The sequence below is a fragment of the Sinocyclocheilus grahami genome, unplaced genomic scaffold (genome assembly GCF_001515645.1).
Source record: "Sinocyclocheilus grahami isolate Dianchi unplaced genomic scaffold, SAMN03320097.WGS_v1.1 scaffold8.1, whole genome shotgun sequence".
NCBI classification, from domain to species: Eukaryota; Metazoa; Chordata; class Actinopteri; order Cypriniformes; family Cyprinidae; genus Sinocyclocheilus; species Sinocyclocheilus grahami.
This window is the reverse complement of record NW_015505187.1, coordinates 3,653,941-3,672,058: the sequence shown is the minus strand read 5'-3', so window position 1 is coordinate 3,672,058 and position 18,118 is coordinate 3,653,941. Positions and strand designations below refer to the sequence as shown.

Here is an 18,118-nt window from a genome sequence, read left to right as displayed (position 1 = left end):
AAAAAAAAAAAAAAAAAAAAAAAAAAAGAGTAAAATGTACTGATACTTTTCTGTCAGGACATACATTATCCCTTATGGAAATACGGAAATTAACAATGGTTTTACTATAGTAAAAGTGCAGTAACCATGTATTGATTGTAATTTTTTTTAACCCACAGTTTAACTACGAATGTATGGTTAAAAGGTTAATGTAATAAAATCATGGTTCATTTTAATGTGTTTTCCGATAAACCTAAAACACAATGCAGTGCACAATTCAAAATACATCATATTGAATTTACATACACTGTCCCTAATTTTTTATTTTTTTTTAAATTAATTAAAATTTATTTAATTTGGAGTGTAGAGAAAAGCCTTACAAACCGTATCCATTATATAAAATTGCAATTTTAAAGTTAAATAACAACGTTCCCTTTACTAGAGACAACAAAAATCCCATATATATATATATACTAGGCTATTTAATAATAGTTCAAATTTAAAAGCAATTTTGTGCTGAATGTAAAACTTGACGAAAAAAAAAAAAATAACTAAGTAAAAAAAAAAATATATATATACTAGAAGCTGGGTGTGCTCCTCAATAGGACTATGGTATTGTAAATTTATTAAAGTCTTATATATTTTATATTTGCAGTTTTTCAAAGTACAACTGTTTACATGTAGTAGAAAGGTAAGCAAAATCATCAAGGCATATTTTAAGTAAATTTAACATTTAAGGATATTTGTGTAACTGTAGCATATGATTATACTTGAAAAAAAGAGTAAAATGTACTGATACTTTTCTGTCAAGACATACATTTTCCCTTATGGAAATATGGAGATGAACAATGATTTTACTATAGTAAAAGTGCAGTAACCATGGATTGATTGTCATTTTTTTAAACCCACAGTTTAACTACAAATATATGGTTAAAACGTTAGTATAATAAAATCATGGTTAATTTTAATTTGTTTTCCGATAAACCTAAAAACACAATGCAATGCAAAATTTAAAATACATCATATTGAATTTACATACACTGTCCCTAATTTTTAAAGAGTTTTTTAAAATTAATTAAAATGTATTTATTTATTTAACTTGGAGTGTAGAGGAAAGCCTTACAAACCGGATCCATTATATAAAATTGCAATGTTAAAGTTAAATAACAACGTTCCCTTTACTAGAGACAACAAAAATCCCATATATATACTAGGCTATTTAATAATAGTTCAAATTTAAAATGGGCAATATTGTGCTGAATGTAGAACTTGACGACAACAACAATAATAACTAAGTACAAAATAAAATATATATATACTAGAAGCTGGGTGTGCTCCTCAATAGGACTATGGTATTGTAAATTTATTAAAGTCTTATATATTTTATATTTGCAGTTTTTCAAAGTACAACTGTTTACATGTAGTAGAAAGGTAAGCAAAATAAATGTAATAACTTAATACTGATCTTCATTATGTTATGTGCAGGAAAAAAAACACATACTGTTGTAACTGATCAGCGCCGCGCTGTCAGTTCGGTGACGCTAGTAAACACGTCCTCTCTGCACTGTCCAGTCGGTCGTGCAGCTCGGTCCATTGAGCTGTGCCGATGACAGGTCAGCGCGGCGCGAACACTTTAATACCGCACTGTTTCGTCCCACTTTTGGGTTGTTTGGCTTCCCATAGTGAAGCTCTTGACAGCCGCGGTAGAGCATTATCTCGTGTTGTTTTTGAGCACAGCTATATGGCAAGAAAATTGGCCTACTTAAAATTACGATTATAAAGTAGAATGTTTTCAATGCAGTAGTAGTAGTAGTAGTAGATTATATAATAATAATAATAATAATAAGAAGAAGAAGAAGAATACAATTATTAAAACTTTATTTTTAAAGGAATAATCACACTATTTTTTATTTTTACTTATTTATTTTAATTTTATTTTTCTTTATTTTTACAGTAAACCTCTGTCAAAATTGAAAGGAATTGTTAAATTTTAATTTGATTACATTTTAAAAGATTAAATTGTCAATGTTTTATGTTTGTAATAAATTATTGACACAGAAAAATTTAAACAACATACAATTTCTGAAATAAGTAAAACATTCCATATGGATATATTATTATAAAAATGTTAATAACATTTTTAATTAATACAATTAAAGACTTATAAATTCAACTTGACAACATTTAATTAACCCATTAAATTGGAATCCAGGAATCCTATGGCATTTAAGAGTACAAATTATATACTTAATCACTGTTTGTCACAACTGCTACTGTAGAGGAACGAAGGAGTTGAAGGAAAACAGTCTTTAATAGTCCGGGAACTGGGGAAAAACACAGGGTAGCCAGGAGACATGCACACATAGCATCGGGATAAGGAGCGGGAGGGACAGAGGTCACCGACGGAGGAGGGAGGAAAGGGGGCAGGTCGGTATATAAGTCAATTATATTTTCCTCCGCTTTCTCTTCACCCAAATCCCTTCTCAGCTCACCCTCAGCCACAGTGCAGGGGGTTGAGATCCTCTCCACGCTCACTCTGTCCACGGCTTTCTCCCTCGTGGCGGGCGTTGTAGCCGGCTCTCGCACCTGGTCTGACGTCATCAGCAGCTCAGGCACCGCAGCTTTGTCGCTCCTTGCGGCGATGGCTCGTCGGTCGCCGCGGGCTCGGGCTCTCCGTCATCGGTGGGCTAGGGCTTAAGCTCCACGCAGTGGAGAGATGGTGGGCTGGGCACTGGGTGTGGCTGTGTTCTGGATCGGGGGTAGACGCTCTCCAGACACTGGATGATTGCCTCCCTCCAGCACAGTCCGGTGGTGTCTGGGAGGCCGACGGGGCGGTAGTAGTTGGCCCCGATCCAGAACAGGGAGTTCAGCGCAGCGTCGTCGAACGCCATTAAATCGGCGAGCTGGCTGAACTCTACAGCATACTCCAAGAGGGAAAGGTCCTTGCGGGCGAGGGAGGTAAACTTTACAGCGAGGGAATCCATGGGGCACACGGGGAAAACAGAAAACAATCACTGAAAAAACGCAAAAAATAAACGGAGGGGAACAACGCAAATAAAATATTTAGTCGGTGCTGTGTTCTGTCACAACTGCTACTGTGGAGGAACGAAGGAGTGTGGAGACGAAGGAGTTGAAGGAAAACAGTCTTTAATAGTTCAAACTGGGGAAAAACACAGGGTAGCCAGGAGACATGCACACATAGCATCGGGATAAGGAGCGGGAGGGACAGAGGTCACCGACGGAGGAGGGAGGAAAGGGGGCAGGTCGGTATATAAGTCAATTATATTTTCCTCCGCTTTCTCTTCACCCAAATCCCTTCTCAGCTCACCCTCAGCCACAGTGCAGGGGGTTGAGATCCTCTCCACGCTCACTCTGTCCACGGCTTTCTCCCTCGTGGCGGGCGTTGTAGCCGGCTCTCGCACCTGGTCTGACGTCATCAGCAGCTCAGGCACCGCAGCTTTGTCGCTCCTTGCGGCGATGGCTCGTCGGTCGCCGCGGGCTCGGGCTCTCCGTCATCGGTGGGCTAGGGCTTAAGCTCCACGCAGTGGAGAGATGGTGGGCTGGGCACTGGGTGTGGCTGTGTTCTGGATCGGGGGTAGACGCTCTCCAGACACTGGATGATTGCCTCCCTCCAGCACAGTCCGGTGGTGTCTGGGAGGCCGACGGGGCGGTAGTAGTTGGCCCCGATCCAGAACAGGGAGTTCAGCGCAGCGTCGTCGAACGCCATTAAATCGGCGAGCTGGCTGAACTCTACAGCATACTCCAAGAGGGAAAGGTCCTTGCGGGCGAGGGAGGTAAACTTTACAGCGAGGGAATCCATGGGGCACACGGGGAAAACAGAAAACAATCACTGAAAAAACGCAAAAAATAAACGGAGGGGAACAACGCAAATAAAATATTTAGTCGGTGCTGTGTTCTGTCACAACTGCTACTGTGGAGGAACGAAGGAGTGTGGAGACGAAGGAGTTGAAGGAAAACAGTCTTTAATAGTTCAAACTGGGGAAAAACACAGGGTAGCCAGGAGACACACACAGCATCGGGATAAGACGTTTAACACAGCACGCTAGACACAGGAAACACTGGGCTTAAGTACACGAGACACACCTGGACTCAATGAAACACAATAGGAACAGGAACAGGAACAGGAAGGAAACCAAATATTCGCATGTCACACGAGGGAAAACTAGGTCATAGAAGGCACATGGGGAGAAAAACACAACACAGGCAGTCCATATTTCTGACACTGTTATAATTATGAAGGGGTCCTTGGAACATTTTCTCGCCTGTAAGGGGTCCCTGGCCCCAAAAAGTTTGAGAACCCCTACTCTAGGACATTTTTAAAGCTTGTGTTGGCGAACATCAGTAACCAAGGAGGATGGAGCTATAGTGAAGGGTCAATTATGAGTTTTTGGGTGCAAAACAACCTTGACTAACATTATAAGTGGGCCTCAGGGGAAAAATAAAATGAGAAACAAATTCATGACCTTAATATTTAATTAGGCCCTCATCCTATCATTGCTGAAGGACAAGTTTTAGAGGTGACTTATATTTTGGTTTTAGGATATCACGGTTTTATGATCTAAAATCACGCTCCTCTGCCTAATCTCTTGATTGGTTGGCAATTCATGCACAGCATACGCTTTCAGAATTTTTTATGATTTAAAGTCTTTGTCATCGATTCAGTGTTATAATACATTTTTAATGACACTTGCTACTTTTTAGACACTGATGCAGTTATTGTCTGTGACGTATAGGCTTTTGATTTCAACATAATGAAAACAAAGCAATAATTTTAACCAACAGTGTGACTCATTTGAGTGGTGCTGTAATAATATTGTCATAGTATAGTATATGAACTATACAATGACAATGGCAGTCATACAGAAAACAGCAGTGCTTAGTGTAATTAATATGCTCAGCAGGCAGGTCTCACCAGATGAGCAGAATTAGCATATCAATTAAAGTTCTAATGCTGGATGTAAATTACAAAAGTCTTAGAGTGCCTCAAAGCACCTCGCTTGGTCACTTTGAAAAGTTACTACAGGTTTCAAAAAGCATACTGGACTCAAATCACTAGGCAAAAGGGCAATTAGCATGTGTGAGCAGCTTGCATCTGCGTGCCGTTGGGACAGTTTACAATCGATGGCACATAAATAGGATGAAGAACAGCCCGAGTCATCCTTTGGGATCCCCTGCAGCAATTGTCAATGAGCTCCAGTCGGCTCCATACACCAAGTGTATTGCTGATGTAAATGTTAAAAGCCAATATTCATTACCACAGGACATTCTTTGTGAAGAATATGTAATTATTTAAGATGTAATTTGTAAGGCGTACAATGAGCTTGAATGGGCCATTGCTCAGAATAATGTGAGTACTGGGTTATCTGATGTCCTACAGTTCTTTCAGGTGGCATTAAATAGATAGTTCACCCAAATTACAATTGTGTCATTTTTACTTACCCTCGTGTCAACCCATATGTTCATGGAGAAATTCTGAAAAATGCTCATGCAGTTGAATGAACTATTGATGGAGTCACATGAAGATTCTTCAACTTCTTTCAATGGAAAAAAATAAATCAAGACAGGTTTGAGATGACACAAGAGTGTGTAAATAAGGCGATTTTCAGTTTTTTTTGCTGGACTTCCTGCATTCCAGTAACTCTTAGTAGATGCCAAGGTCATGGGTTCTATTCACAGGGAATGCAGCGTACTGATGAAATGTATAAAGTTGAATGCAATGTAAGTTGCTTTGGACAAAATGTAAATGTTGAACTATCAATTTAATAAGCATGTCATTTTTTTAATCTTTTAATCATCAGCAACCTGATGATTTACAATTCAACAAAGCAAATGAAAGAGTACAGGCTTCAAAAATGTTTATTATATATCTACTTCTTTTTTCCTCAGAGAGGATGTAGCTGTGAAGGTCGAGAAACTGGGAAGAGGGTGTCTTGCATGCAGAACACTTTCAAACAGCATTTCTTTCAGTGTGACACGAAACACTCAGACAGGGAAGGTGCTGTTCTTTCAGTTTCAGAGATCAGAAAACTGCTTGGATTGCCATTTGGGAATCTGGCGCCTTGCAAAGTCTCCAAAAATCCTTGGCGTTTTTTTCTCACTGTTTCCTGTGTGTGAATGCCTTAATAATGAGAGGGGCCCCACAGTGCTGCACCTGTAGCTACAGTGTGGATCAGCAGGAAGTGCTTTTGTCTTCCTTCACATTCTCTGTTTCCTGGTGGTTGTGTTGGGCTAACAAAATTCAGACGACAATGCAGGCAGCAGTGCAGGTTATCGGATGCAGTTTCTCTTTCTGCTGAATTTACAGCACAAACAGAACATGTTGACATATTCTCACAAGCTGTGGAAAAACGTTGTGGGGTGTACTCCCTCACCAAAAGTATGAGGACATCTGGACACCTTCCTTTTGCTAATACTGTATATCCGCTTTTGACTAGACCAAAGTCTAAGAGAGTCCATCTAAAGGTAAAGCCTCTATAAAGTCAAAGTGGAGCTGTTTAATTTGGCTTTTAAGAATGTAGCATTGAAAGTGTATATTGAGGCTGACGGTTCTTGAATATCAATCCACCTTAATGTGTTTCAAGGGAAAGGGGCCTCATGCCATCAGCTAATAAAAATTGCTGTCTTGAATGCAAAGATCCTTTGTTCTTAATAATGCCAACTGTTATGTTTTTTTAAGTGCTCGAAACTGATATCTAGAGAGCAGGTTTGTATATATTAGCCAATACATAAGGTACAACGCACAGCTGCTCACAAAACCATCCATGTTTGAAATGTCCCTCACTGCTATGTTTTAAAGATAAAGTATGTGACTTCATTGGTTAAGCCAGTGTTGCTGTGTTGGACTGGTTAAGATTTTCAGACAAAAAGAGCAATGGTTTAATAGCCTACCACAAAGTTTGTTAATATATCACAACAGAAAAGATACACTAAGTATTAAAGTTTTTGTGCACCCAAAAATTTAAATTCTGTCATCACTCACCTTCATGTTGTTCTGAACCCATAAAACTATTGTTCATTTTAAAGCAATGGTTTAATAGCCTACCACAAAGTTTGTTAATATATCACAACAGAAAAGATACATTAAGTATTAAAGTTTTTGTGCACCCAAAAATTTAAATTGTCATCACTCACCTTCATGTTGTTCTGAACCCATAAAACTATTGTTCATTTTAGGAACACAAATGAATATTTTTTATATTTTCTCATAATTTCTGTCAGTCCATTTAAAGTTTAGCTATCAACATTTTCAAGCTTCAAAAAATTAATAAAGACATTGTAAAATTAATTCAGTCTTCTGAAGACTAAGCTTCCATTTAGTACATGTATGCACGTTGACCATATTTATAACCATATAAAAAAACATATCATATCATATATCATATCAAGTGATCGGATCTCTTCAGAAAATTTGAATTAAACCGTATGATTTACCCCTTGCTGTTCACCCCCAAACTGTTTGTAGATACTTCTATCAAAGGCAATCACAAATTTTAAACATCTCAAAATGTTATTTTGTTAATAAGCCTTGACAATTTACTGGTCTATCAGTATTTCTCAGTCATGTTTCACATTCACTGATATTTTGAACTCTTTGGTTTCTACCAGGCCACAGTGGCAGCATTTGCAGCAAGTGAGGGTCATTCTCACCCGCGGGTGGTGGAACTGCCCAAGACAGATGAGGGGCTTGGCTTCAATGTGATGGGCGGAAAAGAGCAGAACTCACCGATCTACATCTCCCGCATCATCCCAGGGGGCGTGGCTGAGAGGCATGGGGGTCTTAAGAGAGGCGACCAACTACTGTCTGTCAATGGAGTGGTGAGTTGTAGTATGCAGGATCTTTCGTAATCATATCAAGTGATCGGATCTCTTCAGAAAATTTGAATTAAACCGTATGATTTACCCCTTGCTGTTCACCCCCAAACTGTTTGTAGATACTTCTATCAAAGGCAATCACAAATTTTAAACATCTCAAAATGTTATTTTGTTAATAAGCCTTTACAATTTACTGGTCTATCAATATTTCTCAGTCATGTTTCACATTCACTGATATTTTGAACTCTTTGGTTTCTACCAGGCCACAGTGGCAGCATTTGCAGCAAGTGAGGGTCATTCTCACCCGCGGGTGGTGGAACTGCCCAAGACAGATGAGGGGCTTGGCTTCAATGTGATGGGCGGAAAAGAGCAGAACTCACCGATCTACATCTCCCGCATCATCCCAGGGGGCGTGGCTGAGAGGCATGGGGGTCTTAAGAGAGGCGACCAACTACTGTCTGTCAATGGAGTGGTGAGTTGTAGTATGCAGGATCTTTCGTAATCTGTAACTCTGTAAAAGGAATATGCATGTGTGTAATTTAAGGATGCATTTCTATGAGAAGGTACAAGATGTAAAGCTCAAGCACTGAAATGTGGTTATTTGCAAAATAGCAATAAAATTAATAGGATGCATAATTGGATGGAACCTAACAGGATGGAAATAAAGCAAAAGTCATGAGGGTGTTAACTCAAAAGTAACTGAAGTCAGGTTATTTAAATATTTATATTTTATATAGGGTGGATTGTTATGCATTGTTAATACTCACTGATACTTGTGGTTATCAAACATAATCACTTCCTAGAGGACGGTAACATTACTGGAATAGTTCACCCAAAAATGAAAATTCTTTTATCATTTACTCATTTTCAGTTTGATCCAAACCTGTATGAATTGCTTTCTTCTGTTGAACATAAACTGTAATTAAACAATTGATTTTCCCCATTGTCTTCCATAGTTTTAAGTAAATAGGGTCATCAAATGTTCTTCAAAACATCTTCTTTTGTGTTCAGCCGAAGAATGAAAGTTATACAGGTTTGGAACAACTTGAGGATTGAGGAGTAAATGATGACAGGACTTAAATTTTTGGGTGAACTAACCATTAAGTAAAAGGTTTATGTTAGTTAAAAGGGCACGGGGAAAACCTAAATAAGCATAAATTTCTTAATAAGTTTCAAATTGTCCAAATTAGAAGCCAGGGAAATAGCAACATCCCCTTAAACTAAAGTAGCATAATCATTAAAATACATTTCTATTTTTACTTATCTAATATATTTAGACATACATGATGGGGACATGAAAAGTTACTGCATAGTAGGAATGACCTGTCAGCGCATAGCTCACTTATCACTAAATGTACAAAGGAAGGATCGGTGAACATCAGGGTATTTTTTTTACATGACTGATGTTGACAGGTTGACAGGTGGGGGGTGGGGGGAAACTTAAAGTGGATAGTTCACCCAAAAATTCTAACTCTGTAATAAGTTGTTCCAAATGTGTATAAAATAAGTCAGTGGCTACAGTCAACTGTTTGGTTGCCAACATTCTTCAAAATATATTTTTTTGTGTGTGTTCAACAGAAGAAAGTAAGTCATACAGGTTTGGAAAACTTGAGTATTTTCATTTTGGGTGAACTATCCCTTTAAGTGTTTGTGCAATAAAATGAAATTATAATTTTTAGGGGATGAATTTTTCAGCAGTGTAGAGCTGTCACATAAGATGCCTTCATGCTAGAGGGCCCACTGGCTTTTTAATCGATACAGATCATTTTGGGCTGAAGTGAGATTATTACGGCAGAAGGATTTTTACATTGATCTCAATGAACAAAGATTTCCAACAGTCTACAAGGCTGATTGCATCATGGCGTAATACGCTAATAAATCAATTTTTGCAGCTCAGACCCATTAGAGACTGAATCTAATCTTTCATTTTACTTAGGCTAAGCTTAACATTTAAAAATAATAAAACTGGACAAACAAGACAGAAAACTTACAGCAGGACTGTATATCTAAAACTGAAAAAGACAGATTTCAAAAGAATTTATCTTTTCATAATTCACTGTAAATGTTTAAAATGTGTCAGACTGGAGCCAGATGAGAATGAATCATTGACTGAATCCGAATGAATCTTTCAGTAAAAAAAAGCTGTCTGCTCTTATAAAGCGCTCTGAGTCACTGCTGCAGTGCAAGCCTTTTGAAGCCAGTTGCTTTTCTCTTCTCTGCCATCATTCAAGTTTGTTACAATTCTATTACATGAAGGAGTAATTTTAGTTTATAGAAACTAATGTCCACTGTTTTCTCGCTCAAAGATGACAGAAGACTTCAGAAAGGATCCATTTGATTTCATTTGCGTCAAAGACTGTAATAGGAAAGCGTTTTATGACAGCATTTGAGAAGCAATTTCTCATTAAACCAAACATGTTACGGTTCCTGAGCTAATAGGAAATTAATGGCTCTTTTGTGCCAAAATGTAATTGAATGTTCATCACCGTGGAGCATTTTCTAGTGCAGTTTTGAGCTGACAAAACTACAGTATGGGTTTGGATGCAATAAAGTTGCAGCAGTCATCAACAAACTATTTAACTTAGACATACACGTTTGGTCCTTTGAATTAGATGACATGAACAACCACAGATTGCTCTGAAAAAACAATTACTGAATTCTTTTTCCTAGAGTGTCGAGGGTGAACACCACGAAAAAGCAGTGGAGCTACTGAAAGCAGCCAAGGACAGCGTCAAACTGGTGGTGCGTTACACCCCTAAAGTCCTGGAGGAGATGGAGGCGAGGTTCGAGAAGCTTCGCACCGCCCGCAGACGCCAACAGCAGCAGCTCCTCATTCAGCAACAGCAGCAGCAAAACCTGACCACCCAGCAGAACCACATGTCGTAGGTGAGGCTTTTCATTGCTTTAAGGGTAACAGGACCTCAGCAGGGCAGTTCACGGAGAGGTTAGCTGCCCCGTCACCTCTTGAGGCCTGTGGGAGATACAGTACTACATGCTGCCTGTCACCAGTGGAACATTGAAAGATCACACTTAAGGGACTTTAAAGGCAAAATAACTATTTAGATGGAAATCGAACATTATTGTATTACAAGCTTATTTAGTCTGCAAATCTCACTGATGGAACTATTTGTTTTGGTAATGCTTTACATTAAAGGGATAGTTTACCCAAAAAAGTCTGGCATCATTTATTCACTCTTTTATGTTTTTCTAAATATGTATGACATTCTTTCTGCTGTGGAACACAAAAGAAGATATAAAAAAAAAAAAGTGTATACATTCAAATAAATGTGACTGGGGTCTAGGGCTGTCAAAAAAATATTTGAATTTCAAATATTCGTCGAATTTAAAATAAAAATCCACATTCGAATGCAAAAACGTTGCATTCGAATTTTAGGTGTGCGTCAGGCAGCCTTATCAGTGGTGAACGAAATGCGACGGCGATGTAAGTGTATATACTGTATATATAATATAAGTATATATATACACATACACCTTGCTACGTGTCATGTATTAGGCTAACTGAGACTTGTCATTTGCACTTATATATTGTTGCTCTTTTGTTAGTTTTGACTGCTTTTATTGTCCTCATTTGTAAGTCGCTTTGGATAAAAGCGGTTTTCGGTCCTTTGTATTAAACTATGTATGCATGATGCTGTTTTGTTTCTAATTGTTTAAGCAACTTTATTAATTATATAAGGTTCATAAACATTATTTTAAACATTATGCACTTTTTTCAAAGATAGACCTGTTATTTTATTATGCTTTGAAGAAACATGCATAATATTTTGCTCGATGCGCCCTCTTGTGGCCTCAGGAAAGCAGCCAAAAGCTTTTTTCCCCCTAACTGAAATTATGCCTTTTAAATTCGAATATAATTCGAATATTGATCATATTTAAGTAAAAAATTCGAATTTCGTTTTTCAGCCATTTTGACAGCCCTACTGGGGTCCAATGTGGTTTGGATCGCAGCGATCTTCAAAATATATACTTTTGTGTTCCACATACAAAGGCATCAAGTTTGTGACAACATGAGGGTGAATAAATTAAGACAGAATTTGGTAACACTTTAGTATAGGGACCAGTTCTCACTATTAACTAGTTGCATGCCTATTATTGTCACGGTGCGTGCGGGTAGATGAAGCGAGGACTCAATCGCTGGAGAAATGGTTGTTTATTTTAATATTTTAATACGTGGAGCATTTTCTAGTGCAGTTTTGAGCTGACAAAACTACAGTATGGGTTTGGATGCAATAAAGTTGCAGCAGTCATCAACAAACTATTTAACTTAGACATACACGTTTGGTCCTTTGAATTAGATGACATGAACAACCACAGATTGCTCTGAAAAAACAATTACTGAATTCTTTTTCCTAGAGTGTCGAGGGTGAACACCACGAAAAAGCAGTGGAGCTACTGAAAGCAGCCAAGGACAGCGTCAAACTGGTGGTGCGTTACACCCCTAAAGTCCTGGAGGAGATGGAGGCGAGGTTCGAGAAGCTTCGCACCGCCCGCAGACGCCAACAGCAGCAGCTCCTCATTCAGCAACAGCAGCAGCAAAACCTGACCACCCAGCAGAACCACATGTCGTAGGTGAGGCTTTTCATTGCTTTAAGGGTAACAGGACCTCAGCAGGGCAGTTCACGGAGAGGTTAGCTGCCCCGTCACCTCTTGAGGCCTGTGGGAGATACAGTACTACATGCTGCCTGTCACCAGTGGAACATTGAAAGATCACACTTAAGGGACTTTAAAGGCAAAATAACTATTTAGATGGAAATCGAACATTATTGTATTACAAGCTTATTTAGTCTGCAAATCTCACTGATGGAACTATTTGTTTTGGTAATGCTTTACATTAAAGGGATAGTTTACCCAAAAAAGTCTGGCATCATTTATTCACTCTTTTATGTTTTTCTAAATATGTATGACATTCTTTCTGCTGTGGAACACAAAAGAAGATATAAAAAAAAAAAAGTGTATACATTCAAATAAATGTGACTGGGGTCTAGGGCTGTCAAAAAAATATTTGAATTTCAAATATTCGTCGAATTTAAAATAAAAATCCACATTCGAATGCAAAAACGTTGCATTCGAATTTTAGGTGTGCGTCGGGCAGCCTTATCAGTGGTGAACGAAATGCGACGGCGATGTAAGTGTATATACTGTATATATAATATAAGTATATATATATACACATACACCTTGCTACGTGTCATGTATTAGGCTAACTGAGACTTGTCATTTGCACTTATATATTGTTGCTCTTTTGTTAGTTTTGACTGCTTTTATTGTCCTCATTTGTAAGTCGCTTTGGATAAAAGCGGTTTTCGGTCCTTTGTATTAAACTATGTATGCATGATGCTGTTTTGTTTCTAATTGTTTAAGCAACTTTATTAATTATATAAGGTTCATAAACATTATTTTAAACATTATGCACTTTTTTCAAAGATAGACCTGTTATTTTATTATGCTTTGAAGAAACATGCATAATATTTTGCTCGATGCGCCCTCTTGTGGCCTCAGGAAAGCAGCCAAAAGCTTTTTTCCCCCTAACTGAAATTATGCCTTTTAAATTCGAATATAATTCGAATATTGATCATATTTAAGTAAAAAATTCGAATTTCGTTTTTCAGCCATTTTGACAGCCCTACTGGGGTCCAATGTGGTTTGGATCGCAGCGATCTTCAAAATATATACTTTTGTGTTCCACATACAAAGGCATCAAGTTTGTGACAACATGAGGGTGAATAAATTAAGACAGAATTTGGTAACACTTTAGTATAGGGACCAGTTCTCACTATTAACTAGTTGCTTATTAGCATGCCTATTATTAACATATTGTCACGGTGCGTGCGGGTAGATGAAGCGCAAGAGCAGAGCCTGCCTCAAGAAGGGAGCCAGCAGGGCAAGTAGCTGGGGTACAGCTGACAGAGAGCAGAACTTAAGTGGAGCCGACAGGGCGTGAAGCTTGAGCTTGGGCGGAGCCGGCAGGGCGTAAAGCTTGAGCTTGGGCGGCGCCGGCAGGGTGAGGAACTTGGGTGGCGCCGGTAGGGCGAGGAGCTTGGGCGGCGCCGGTAGGGCGAGGAGCTTGGGCGGCAGCCTGCAGGGCGAGGAGCTTGGGCGGCAGCCTGCAGGGCGCAAAATTTTTATTAAACTACCCGTTCATATAAGACTATAATGCCAGTATTCTTCAGCCAACAATGAAACTACAAAATTTACTCACCCTCATGTTACTCAAACCTGTATGACTTTGTGGAACACTAAAGGAGAAGTTTTGCAGAATGCCAGTGCTGCTATTTTCCATTCAACAAAAGTAAATTGGGAGTTAAAAGAACCAAGACAGGAACCAATAATATTTGGCATCACTGACATCAAATCTCGGACAAAGTGTCCTGACACACCATTTCTGAAAGTACATCGAAATTGTGAATGAGATCTGAGAGCTATGAAGGACAAGGCTGCTTTCAAAAACTGAAAATAACTTCAATTTCATTCTAGCCATCACAAGCTGTCGTATGGCTTCAGAAGATTTGAAATATAACGCACGTCATATAAACTACTTTTATGATTCATGTTTTTTTTTTTTTTTGACTTACTGAAATGCATTCACTTTTATTGTGAAAGTGTAGCATGAACATTCTAAACATCTCCTTTTGTGTTAAACAGAAGAAAGAAAGACATATTGATTTGGAACAACATGAAGGGCAGTAAATGATGACTGAATTTTTATTTTTGTGTGAGATATCCCTTTAATTCTTTATTGTGCATTACTAATGCCGTATACTCATTACAATCAGTTCTCATAAACAACTTTGACAATCATATGATTATACGTTGTAAATGAAACAGCTGGGGTTGCCAAATCCCTATAAAGTTCAAGGTCACACTTTATTTTAAGGTCCAATTCTCAGCTATTAACAAACCATTAACTACTCCTTTGCTTCAATAAACTACTTATTTGCTGCTTATTAATAGTTAGTTTGGTAGTTGTTAAGTTTAGATATTGGGTAGGTTTAGGGATGTAGAATATATGCTCATGCAGAATATGTGCCTTATAAGTATTAATAAACAGCCACTATTTTATTAATAGGCATGCTAATAATCAACTTGTTAATAGTGAGAACTGGTCCCTATACTAAATTGTTATCAAGTTCATATATTATATCATAATTGCAATGCGTTACAATGCATTATGAAAAGGTAGGTCGGATTTTGTAAGGACTACATAAAGTATAATGCACAACTGGACTATGTAAAAAGTCATTATTAATTCCCTTTTTTATGTATTACATATCTTTCATGAATTTTATGCATTATATATAACGCATGCAGTACATTACATATGCATTATTACATACAGGCTTCTTGTATTCTTGTACTGCCATTTTTTCAGTTTGGTGCAAATTAATATGTCATTGTCACACCCCATAGTAGCTTCTGAAACAGTGCCTCCCCTTCTATATAAAAAGAGAAAGTGTATGCTTTCTCATCATCCTTTATCACTTCTATTATCACTGTTCTGAAATAACAGCACTCTCATTTCCTCAAGACTTCTTTCTTCTTTGCAAATGCAATACAATCTGAGATAATTCTATTAGTCAAGAGTCTTTTCCAGACAGACCAAAGCACATCTCCTTGTATTAATGATACTCGGCCCATGTATTCGCCTCAGTGCCTCCTCACACCACACTTAGCGCTGAGCAGCAGTAAAGTTGGCAGCGTTGTAACCTCGCGATAGAAACAAGCCAAGCCTAAAATTAAGCTATAAGCAGCGCCGACGCAAAAGCACGTCCGTGTGGATACACTTCTAACAGAGGTGCTGGCCTCTGTACACTTATCACCAAAGGCCAATTGGAATTACTTATGTATCTCTTGCTTGTGGCTAAATCCTTGGCTGTAAAATCATATGTGCTTGTGAGCTGCTGAGTATTTTTGGGACATTATGTCTGGGCAAGAGGATCATGGGGAGAGAGTTGAGCCCAGATCATCCCCTATCAAGACTGGCATGCCGACTAAACAGCAAAGCCGCAGTGACCAGAGAGCACTCTGTCAAAACTAAACCACACCAAACACACACACATCTCAAAAACAAATAAGACTAGTTTTCCAATTGTAGATGGGGGAAGAGGGACAAAATTAATTTAAAGGTCTTCCAAACAAAACTCTGGGAAAAATTACGTGCATAGCTGACAATTTAATGCAAAATTGACAAATTAAGCGCTTGTTTTTTTACTCTTCAATGAGTGAAATGAAGACAAGTATACTTTCAACTGTGGTTTCTGTTAATAAAAATGTCTAATGTCTAAAATAAACTTGTGTTTTTGTTATTTCAGCAGATGTACCAGAGGAAATATCTTAGTTTGTTGGGGGTTTCAGAGGTCTGCATGTATTGACTTTAACAATGGGGGACCTTGGAGTTACGAAGGTTGAGAAACTGATGTAGACACTAAAATATCTAGTAGGAACAATCCAAAATGTGATTTTTCCTAGCTTAAAAAATAAGGCTGATATGTGAAAAGATCTCTGTGAAATAAATACAAATCACATGGCAAAAATAATATGAAATGTGCCAAAAAGTAGGTGATCTTTATATAACCTGCTAGCAAATAAATATGGAACTTTATCAGCAGAAAAGTACAATATATTCAAGCCTTCAAGGTTTGTCATAATGCATTCAGCAAATGCCTTGTCTGAGAAGGATACATGCAATGCAACGTTTTGTGCAAAAATGTAGCATCTCGACTTTGGACTTTCTTTGTGTTGCAGTACTGGGGTCTCAAGTCCATCCCAAGTCCGAGTCCAAGACTTTTTTTATGGTCTTGGTTTTGTCATTGGCTATGTAGCATTTGGCCTTGGCTCTTTTAGTCTCTTGAATCAGATTCAACCTACTGTATTCAGTTCTCGGCCTGGACTTGACTCAAATTAGCTAGTCTTGACTGCAACCCTGGTACTTGCCTTTGAGACATTGGGCCATAGTGGTCACATTGGACCAAAGGTTCAAGTCCAGTCTGCTACATTACGTGTTATAAATAGCCAAAAATACCAACCAACATTTTGACTGCCCTTTTCAACTTGTCTCTCAGCCTGTGTCCTTCTGGTTTTTTACAGGCTGTTCCAAAAGAAGAAAAAGTAGAGGACACTGAGTGAGACTGGCATACTCTCACAGTCGTGATGTAAGGAGGTCCGAGAGATCTCAGAAGAGGACCCTTACTGTTCTGCAGTGAAGACTATCCTCTTTCAGTCAACTACCTACAACTCAAAAAGGTTGAAAACTCCATGAATTTGTGTTCCAAATTGTTGCTTGGAAAAATGTACATGATTGCATAAAGGAAGGCTAGCACTTAAGTACATGGTTTTACACTTGCTTGTTCATATTTCAGTTGTCTGGAACCAATCCCAAGTTGTGACCCTCTTTAAAAAAAAGTCCCTCTTGTAGTTTTGTGATAATGTGATTTCTCAACATGTATTTCTTAAGCATTCAATGATTTGTTTTTACTATCATTATATTTATGTTGCCACAGCGCTGTACAGTAACTTTTCGAAGGGTTCTTTTGGTGCTGGTGTCTCTGGCGCTTTTTAAGTCAGTCATCCTTTATTGGATAACACTGAGGTATTTTATACCATATTGTAGCAAGGAATATTTTGTAAAGAAAATAGATTTAGCAATAACACTTGTTTTGTCACATCCTACTGTCAAATTATGGTTAAAAAGCCCATTTTAGGCGTAGAAATGAATTGAGGGAAAAGTTGCTACAAAACTGTATCTTATGCACCATAAGTCAGACTAAACCATAAACATCATTTGCACAGAATGTTCTTATGAGATCACTGTATCACAGTGCCATTGACAGAGATTATCTTGTACATTTGGCATATTGTATCGGCAGACATTTAAAGGTAAAGTGTGTCATTTTTGCAAATACTTTCTCAGATTTCATCTTAATATACAAATTAAAGTAAACACTGCATTGATATATCAATTTGTTTGTGCATCCACCCAGTAGCATGAGTTTGAGGCAGGACTTCACATTTGGAAACCAGTAGCAGAAATGTTTGGAAACGGTCCTTATTTTCTCAATTTGTTTTTGTGGCACAGTACTGACACACTACACCTTTAACAGGTCATGCATTCATGAGAGCTGTACAGTTTTGATGCGGTTTTATGGTTGTGATGTCACTACTGAAATTAATTCTAATTCATAAATATTCTATTTAAGTTCAGACATTTCTAGTTGATATTATGAAATTATTTACTATGAGGACAAATGGAATGTCAAACACAGATACATGATATCTACAAATGGAGGTA

General features: G+C 38.1%; 1 protein-coding gene and 1 long non-coding RNA gene across 2 annotated transcripts in view; both read left to right on the top strand.

The window, feature by feature from the left end:
* The window catches only part of LOC107590687 (protein lin-7 homolog A), a 62,368-nt gene extending 51,381 nt beyond the window's left edge, over positions 1-10,987 (top strand). Inside the window, exons 4-5 of the mRNA XM_016279589.1 lie at positions 7,606-7,815; positions 10,483-10,987. Of these exons, the coding sequence (XP_016135075.1) occupies positions 7,606-7,815; positions 10,483-10,698 (426 nt within the window). The 3' untranslated portion in view covers positions 10,699-10,987. The remainder of the gene's footprint in view (positions 1-7,605; positions 7,816-10,482) is intronic.
* Positions 10,988-12,191: 1,204 nt separating this feature from the next.
* On the top strand, positions 12,192-17,915 carry LOC107590695 (uncharacterized). Its single transcript, XR_001609810.1, has 2 exons — positions 12,192-12,402; positions 16,918-17,915. It is a non-coding gene; the product is annotated as an uncharacterized lncRNA (long non-coding RNA).
* Positions 17,916-18,118: the final 203 nt, after the last annotated feature.